The sequence below is a fragment of the Astyanax mexicanus genome, chromosome 1, assembly GCF_023375975.1.
Source record: "Astyanax mexicanus isolate ESR-SI-001 chromosome 1, AstMex3_surface, whole genome shotgun sequence".
Taxonomy (NCBI): Eukaryota; Metazoa; Chordata; class Actinopteri; order Characiformes; family Acestrorhamphidae; genus Astyanax; species Astyanax mexicanus.
In genome coordinates, this window is record NC_064408.1 from 58,237,640 (window position 1) to 58,247,109 (window position 9,470).

At 35.3% G+C, this 9,470-nt stretch overlaps 1 protein-coding gene across 1 annotated transcript in view; it reads right to left on the reverse strand.

Annotated features, from left to right (window-relative positions):
* atf6 (activating transcription factor 6) overlaps positions 1-9,470 on the reverse strand; it is a 49,901-nt gene extending 40,431 nt beyond the window's left edge. The window contains exons 1-6 of the mRNA XM_049480643.1: positions 9,183-9,470; positions 6,415-6,491; positions 6,137-6,224; positions 5,832-5,929; positions 2,779-2,905; positions 1,948-2,151 (exon numbers count right to left, since the gene is read on the reverse strand). Of these exons, the coding sequence (XP_049336600.1) occupies positions 1,948-2,151; positions 2,779-2,905; positions 5,832-5,929; positions 6,137-6,224; positions 6,415-6,491; positions 9,183-9,303 (715 nt within the window). The 5' untranslated portion in view covers positions 9,304-9,470. The remainder of the gene's footprint in view (positions 1-1,947; positions 2,152-2,778; positions 2,906-5,831; positions 5,930-6,136; positions 6,225-6,414; positions 6,492-9,182) is intronic.

Sequence of the window (9,470 nt, forward strand, 5' to 3'; positions counted from 1 at the left end):
TCAGGGTCAGACTAAATGTCAGCCACTGTCTTTTGCTGACACAGATCAGTTCACACAGCCTGTCTAGTCCCTCGTATAGATCATCCAACATCCAAACCCCACTAATGCTCTTGTTGTTAAATGCAGTCAAATCTCAAAACACACCAAAGCCCAAAAATCTAGGAGAAAGCCTTTTCTGAACAGCAGAAACATTTACTCCAACAAAAGTAGCATGGAATAATTTAACACCTTTGATTTCTAAGAAACAATGAATAAGCAGATGTCCCAATATTTTTATTCACATAATACACAGAATTGTGACAAACAAAAATCAATATAGGTCTACTTTGCGGCTCTCCTGTTTAGGAGAAATGAAAGGCACTACTACCTTTCATACTACAAGTGATGAAAGGCACAGCAGCTTATTATTAATGCTGCTATACATTGTAATCTGTTAAATCCTTAATTAGGGATCATTGCAAACAATAAAGTCTTTGAAAATCAAACAACACCCCAAGTGAAGCATACAACAATCCTCTAGCCATTTCTGAGGAACGTGGACAAAAAAATGCAGCTGGACTTTGTGTCCTCTATGGTTGAATAAAAAATGTTTTCTCAGCATTGATGGAGCAAGGGCATGAGAAAATAGCAGCATTTCAAATCATCCCAAAATACTCTATGCTGGACATAGGAACCCTATTAAACAAGATCAGAGCCTGTTTGATCTAAAGCTCCACACCAGTGTTTCCAGGTATATGAGGTAAGTGTTGACCCTGGCAGAGGCAGACAGACACTGGAATCGGTTTAAAGAATAGAATTGGAGGATCTTTAAACAGAGTCCTTACACCTCTCTGCTCCAACAGTGTCTCTGTGCTCTGTGACTTTGGTATTTCAAGATGAGAAATACTAAAATTACTATTGCATCATACTGAATAACATAACTGAACAACAGACTAATAATATCATAAATGCACTACAACTAAAGCTGGCCAACACAGTAAAAAAAATATTGAATCACTAAATTTAAAGAAATTTTCACAATGCACATTACTTATATTTTAACAGAAAAAATGCATAAGCAGTGCGGGATTCTTAAAATGCGAATTATATACAGTTATTGAAATGATTAGGTGATTTTATTCAGCATTTGCTAATGAAAATGTGCAGTTGGTCACTGATGAAATTCACAATATTCACAGAGATGATTATTATTACAAATAAATTAAATCACTATACCATAAAAATGTTGCACTGCCCTAATAACAACCACCACAAATCTCTGTACACCGTTTGACACGCAAACGAATTAAACAAACCAAGTTAAGTAACACCATATAATCTAAACTTATATATGAATCATCTACACGTCATCTCTAGAAGCGTTTAGCGAACAAGTAGTAACTAGTGCCATCTTCTGGACAAAGCATGAAACTGCACTCCTACATACCACAAAAAAATCTTACTCTGTTTTCTTAATGGAATATAACATAACCAACGTCATGTTATTTTTTATAGGACATATTTCATATTTTCCAGCATTTTATCCCCAAACTGAGGTAAATTCTGTCTGTGAAGGCTTATCTATCAAAAATTCCAATATGTAATCTTCCAACCTTTATACCTGCATTTGTTACTGTGCTTTAAAGACTTTAAAAAAAAAAGTATTTAATATATTTAAATGTCATAAGAAAATTACCATAATTACTAAAATAAATGCTATCAATGTTAGAAGCAAAATAAAATTAACACACTTCTTTGAATTGTACAATGAACAAACTGTTTCTTTATAACAGCAGGTAATATAAATCACATTTAAAAATGTATACAATCAGTTATTAAAGCAGTGCCTCCCACAGCATTTTGCTGGGACTGGAATGGACAGTAGTGCAGTACATAGGTCTGTCAAAACGATATTAATACTTTACAAAGCCTCCAAAAATTATTCTATCTGGCCTGTGTTTTCCTTACCTGTAGGGGGTGCTGGCTGAATGGTCACTGGTGGAGGTTTGACCACAGGCATTATGGTGGTCTGGAGGGGCTGGATGATGATGGTTTTGGCCTGAAGTGGAGCTGTGGCCTGTGTGATAGGCACTGCAGTGATGATTGGTTTGGGCTGGATGGAAACTTTAGGACTCAGATGAATGGGCCTTTTTGCCAGCTGGAGAGGCTTAGCTGCGACAACAATCCATCAACATTATCAATATCATAAAGTTACAGGTGGCATAAAAAGTAAAATCATTAGCTTGATAACGAAAATATACATAAAAAAAAAAACGACAAGCTTTGTGGATACACAGTACCTGACAACAATTAAACAAAGTCTCCTTGTGCACACAATGGTTTAAATATCTAATAAGTATGGTTCATGTGGACTTAATTACAGAGGTAATAAGGGAGTATATTCATTAGTATGAGAAGAGTTGCATAAGATCATAATATTACAAAAATAATAAATATCTGGAAAATTCTTGAAACAGCCTCATAAGCGCACAATACGTTTTTTATATTGTCCCCTGTATACTAAATCAGAATGCTGGTATTTTTATATTTTTATCAATAATAATAATAATATTTTTGCAGTAATTTTAGGTGGATGGCTGGCATTCAAACAGCACGTCAGCTGTTTATTTTAAAAAGGAAGAAAACAGTCTGAATCAAAACTGTACATTTTTTCAGACACCAAAAGCAACTCAGAGTCTGTAGCTTCTATAGAGTCAAGCGCAGTAATAGAAAATGAAAGCATCAGAAGCAGATGTTTTTTGCCTAATATATGAAATGGCATTGCTTTAGTGAGGTCACCTCTTGTCTGACTGCTCTTCTTGGTTGGCTTCTTCTCAGGGGGAGCATCAATAAAGCCACTCGAGTCTGAACAGACAGACATCGGAGAGTGCTGTGACTGAGGAGAGAGTGGAGATAGAGCTTCATCCTGCAGGGGGCAGCAGAGAACATACCAGAATTTTCTTTAGTGATGCAGAATAACAGAATAACCCCCCCCCCCCAAAAAAAAACTAAATTAATAAATACATAACCTAATGATAAATAAAATCCCTTTACACAAAAATAAATTGTGGCATAAACAAACTATTTCCACCACACAGAGCACAGGCACGTGTAACACAAAAACATTACATTCTATTTTGTGCTATAGTTCTTTGCAGAGCTATAACAACTCACACAACAATTTTAATGCATAAAATTGTCTCGTTAATGGTTAGGTTATGTTCCATTCAGAACAAAATAAGAAAGTATCTACAGAGCACCATAACCCTTTTCAAAAATATATAGAAGAAGCTTTTTTGTGCAGAGTCCACTTTAAGACAATAAGGGGCAATTTCCCAGACAAGCATTAAGCCTAGTCCTGGACAATACAGAACTGTGAGTTGGGATGTCCCATTGACAGAGATGTACCGTAGTCTAGGACAAAGGCTTAATTGCAGTTCATAAAAAACAGCCCTTAGGCTTTAAAAGAAGTTAGAGGAACCCCTTGTCTATACATCTGCAGAAAACTCTACTGACAGGCTGAACAGGAAATGAATAAGACTTTGAAAAGAGAAACAACTGCTAAGCAATCCACACAGCTGAGCAACTGCTTTGGAATGAATGAATGAAATGCCTTTCATGCAGCAATTAACAAAGAATAAAAAATAAAACTAAAACTAATTTCTCGAAAAATGGACTGATACATGCAGAAAGACATTCACATACATAGAGCACACACACCAGAAATAAGTATTATCCCTGTTGTGCCACATTAAGCTGCACTGTATACAGGAATACTGGAATACAGGTACACTGTGAACAGGAATTTCTGAAGCGAAAGTGCATTCAAACTCAAAAATGTACTACTAAGAACAAAGTATAGCAAACTCTTTTACTAGAAGTACTGTGATGACTATTTACAGGAAATGTCGCACACTTCACTGATAAAGACAGGGGCCAGCTGAAGTGATAGTGAGCAAGAGCAAGAACAAGTTACATTAGATTGCATCAGTCACTATCAGCCTACTGCAAAAGGACACATCAGTGGGGGGAGAAAGAAAAAAAAAAAAGGATGCTTAGAGGAATCACATGTACCCAGCAGATAATTTCAGGTACAGCACTACTTAAAATAAAGCCATGTAGAAAGGAGATTATAATGTTTTATTATATTACATTTTAAAGGCCTGTATCATTAATAACAAATCTTCTTTTAAATTGGAAACGTTTACCATTTCTATTTAGTACATTTTGCAGTTAATGTATTTTTTGTACATATACTAAGTAATAATAATAACGAATAATAATGAATTCTGGGGCAGACTTTTAACTGAGAACAAAAACAAAGCAAAAAAAAACAAAACAAAGACTGTATGTATGCATAATTTAGAGAGAGATCAATTACACATACAGGGTAAGACATATAAACACACCTAAAAGTTGTTTAATATTTGGTTTAAGGGCCACAGGAGCCTTATAAATATTAAATAACATTACAGTTCTAGTTGTTTGTTTCCTGTCTACCCATACTTTATTATTTTGGTGTGTATTAGTTAAGAACAAAACAATAACATTAATCTAGTTTTGGTCAATTCATGTTTAAGTTAATACAACATGGCAAACAATTATAATAGCAAATTACTATTACAACTGATGATGACTTTAATACCCAGAGTTCCATATTTATCTTGTGAGATGCTAGCGGTCATTTGGCACTGTAACACAGATAGTGGAGTGAAAGTTGACAAGTGTGGCAGGATGAAGGAACTGACACTTTTATCCTCATAAAGAACATAAACAGCACTACACTGCCTCCTATGGCCAAGTTAATGAACTTGGAGCTGTCAGCAGGTTTTCATTTATTAGCACACCGAATGTTTAATTGGACAGTAAACCCTCATGGGAGAGTGTGTGTGTGTGTGTGTGTGTGTGGTTTTTAAACTGTCAAGCTTTAGCAACAGCACAGCTGGCAGGAACACACATCTCCCTCAAACAACCCACCTGGATCAGGATAAGCTAATTCTCAGGACCTTTTTCAAAGACAGCTGTCTGTGCCAATGTAAAAGATAACTTTACTACTTACTGCATCACTTAGGGTTATATAACTTGTGTAAGCATCAAAGTCAAACACAATTAGACACAACTATATAATACACTGCCTGGGCCAAAAAAAAGGTCACACATTCTAACATCTATTGAACAGCCTTTAGCTTTGATTATGGCACACATTCGTGGTGGAATTGTTTCCAAAGGCTTCTCTAATATCACAACATTTATTTAATTAAGTTTTACCCAAGATCTTGTACCGAAACTTTGGCCAGATTTATGCCTTGCCACAATTCTGTCATTGAGCTGGACTCCAGTAAAGGAGTAGAACCATCTCAAGGAGGAACAGAAGAAATGGACAGCATGTGAGTTAAATATAAGTGTCACGGCAAAGGGTCTGAATACATATGATCATATGATATTTTATTTTTTCTTTTTTAAGAAATTTGCAAATATTTCTATGTTTTTGTTTGGGGTGCTAAGTGTACATTCATGAGAAATAAAATTAACTTTTTTAATCTTAGCAAATGGCTGCAGTGAAACAAAGAGTGAAAAATTTAAAGGGGTCTGAATACTTGCCGTACCCACTGTACATACTAGTCCTCTAAAGTGGTGTCTAGACGTAATCTCTATGAAGTTGTATGGTGTGCATGTTTTCCATTAACCATTCTAATCATAAAGCAAACACGTCTGCACTGCATTTGTCAGGTTAATACCTCCGTTTTTATTTGACCAGTTCTAACAATTGTGAACTGAAATTAAGCTATATGTCTAACAGTCCAGGTTCATCCTTAGGTAATACAAAGCACACAGACACTGAGATCACTTACTTGTAGAGAATATGGTGAGTGGGCCTCCACTGACCTAGGTGAAGACACTGAACTAAGTGTGTGGCTCGGAGAGAGAGAATCTGCTGACATATCTCCATCTGAAATAAACATAAAACAAATTAAAGCAAACCTGTTGAAGAAAGTAAAAAATCAAAAACTATCAAAACATCAGAGATGAAAACACTAAAAGTTTAGATTTGACTTTACACTGCGTTTAATATGATTTCTCATCTATTACTTTGTAAATCATTGGTAGCTACTTTTTACACCCAGCTGTGTGAAATCAGTGAACAATCTGTAAGTACCTGTGCAGATACTGCTGGTGTCCCCCCAGCCATCAGAGTTCCACACAGGCAGACCAATGTCGAAGTTCAGATCAGCTGCACCGCCGAGCTGTGTAAAAATAAATGTCACTGTAAGCATTTTGTGATAAAAAATATACTGTTATGTAAAAATAATGTTTTTTTTTTTGTGAAACATGGTGACATACATTCTTGCTAATTTTATGTAATGGCACTTAGTGTTAAGGAGTGTGACATTCTGTCTGCAAGGAAATAAAGGAATTGCTTTTTAAAGGACTTACATAGCTAGCGCCCTCAAGAGCCCGCAGGAGCTCCTCAGCATCGCCCAGGTCACCCAGCTCATCAAACAAACTGATATCTGCACAAAAAGAATACAATGTGCAAAGCACTTACAAAAAGACAAGAGACAACTTTAAACAAACCTATTCAGTGAAGGAGTACAACTGATCCCGTGAACTAGGGGTTAAACTGTCTTTTTTTTAAGACCTTATCAGCTACCAATTAGTAAAAAGCCTAAAAACAAATTCACAGCGATGACTATCAGAACGATATGTCGAATATAATGCCCCACAAAAATATTGTGATAAACAATATTACTGTCATTTCAATTTTGTGCAACTGATATATTGAAAAATATAATAATGCATTTACACATTAAATTTAAAAAGATATTAGCGGTAACTTTTAATTATAACAAATATTTATACAACGAAATAGAAATGCAAAGAATTGGTATATATAAGTAAAACAAACTAAATAATACCACCATTTTTAAACAAAGTTGACATACTGGCTTATTTACTATAATGCACTCTTTTCAATGAGTAAACACAATGGTCAGTATTGGGGTCAGAAAAAATAATTGAGGTTATGCATGTATATTGTAAAATAAGTTAACATAATTATTGTGGCACTGGTGATGAACCTATTCATTCAGTTCATTCAGTTCAATTGTACCATTAAAATCTACATATCAAAGTATCTCGTTGAGAAACAAAGCTTAACTGGAAGTAAGCCAAAATTCCTCTAACCTCCAGTTTTGTAAGACTGAGCACCAGTTGCCAAAATTGTTTAGATAAATTTCTTGCTGCTCAGAACAGAAACACCAGTAAGGGACTGCATACTTGTTTAGTAAACATACTAATTAAACTTAAAAATTGTTGATTTAAAATTATAATTCTGTTTTTTTTTTTTCGTTTTGTTTTTTTTGAGCTCTCTTTATTTATGTATTTTGTTTCTAACCATATTTGAAGTCAATTTTAAGCAACAATACAGAGAATTATGAAGGGTTCACAAACATGAGCCAATAATCTCCAAAGCAGCTACTTTACAGATAAAGAAAAACATTTAATTGTAAAGTTTTAGAGTTGATAGATAGATAGATAGATAGATAGATAGATAGATAGATAGATAGATAGATAGATAGATAGATAGATACTTTATTTATCCCGAAGGAAATTTAGGAAGTTTTAGTTTTAGTAATTTCTATTTCTATAGAGGATTACTATTGGTCTTTTCATCCCAGAAGTTTTGTGCATTGTCAAAAGTGCAACCCAAATGAAGATGCAGGATATTTTTTTTTCTCTACAACAGAGAGGGTACAATTTTAGATTTATATTACTTTATGAACTAGTGAATATGTATTTAATTAGGACATGCTAATATATACCTCACCCACTAAAATAGATGTTGTATTATGCTGTATATACGATATAACCTATCCATTTTTAAATAATATTTTACAAATAACAAGTTTTCCCCTAAACATACTATCACAACTCTAACATATTTTATAATGATATACAGTGATACTCGCACACAAACAGGCAGAAATTTCCCTTTAACCTTACAACGGTGAATATTACATACTGGAAGCACAAAAGCTATTCTGAAGGAGTTAATAGCTAGTTAGCTAACCTAGTCAGTTACATAACCTTAGACACCAACATTTTTAAAAATCGTAAACAATAATAGACAACGAAATATCACCCACCCCTAATTATCACATCTGGGAACTATATTTTTGCTGTTTTTAGCAAAAGGAAAATCACACAGTTCTCAATTTTCATTAAATATCTACTAGAGACAGATTATATCTGTCCAGTATCATTTATTTTAATTTAACCCTGGATATATGGACATATCTGCAGTGCATTCTTAGTATTATTAGTATCGTGACATTCTGGATCATTGACTTCTGTTACAAAGCAATGCTTGTTTTTTTATCTTGGTTAGGTGTTTGCCATATCATATGGTATGCAACAATAAAATAAAGTTGTTAAATAAAATTAATTTTGTTACTCTAGTGTATTCTTGAAATATTTTTTTATTCAGTGTTTTGTCATATCGCCAAGAGTATCACGAAAATACCGTGAAATATTGAGATATTGTTTTAGGACCATATTGCTCACCCCTAGTTCATACTGTTCTTACGCAGCACTGACTCAAATGTTACAGAGTATGAATAACACCGAGCTAGCTAGCTAACATAACAAGGTGATATAAAAGAGTTTATATATCATATTAAATGGCACTGTAGCTAGTTAGCAACATAATTGGTTAGTTAGTTAGCTAGCTAGCTATGCTAGGTTACATAACACAGTAGGTTAAATGGTTAAGTTATCTAGTAGCTTCTCCAATACATTCAACAACAGCACTGTTTACAGCGCAATCCTATTAGCTAACGCTAGCTAGCTGGTAGTATAAAGTGTAAGGAGCTCTGTTACAGTAACCTGTAAGAAGAAGCACGGAGTGTGTAGTTTAGTAGTTTAGGACTGATCTGGTGTGGCGTTATAATAATAATGATGATGATGATGATGAAGCCCTTCAGAGGAGGTGCTGCCTGCTGTTAGTCGAGCTGCTGCTACACATGACGGTCTATTTAAACCAGGGTATCTGTTCTTATTAACGGTCATTTACTAACAGAACTAGAACAGATGTACTCCTCCTCTGGGTTAAGAGAGAGCGGAGTTGTGGTGCTGGTCAGTGAACTGTGTGATGTGTTTGTGTCTGTGGTGTGTGTGTATCAGTGAGCGGAAGCTTTTTTTACCCCACTCTCCGTCCTGGTCGATGGAGATGTCGGAGATCGGCTCCCCCGGCTCCCTGTTCATCGCCTCGCACTGACTCCGTCTCGGTGGAGCCTCGACGTCTAACAACAGATCCGTCGACATTCTTCCTCGGATACATCAGTGCCGCTTAAACCAGAGAGAACTGAACTAAAACACCGAGTCAACACATCTGTGACACCATCTCAGCGCTGCTCAAAACATTTCCTACAAAAACTACAAACCCAGTACGAACACGTCCTGCTTTACCGTAAATCTACGAGCGCCGAAGA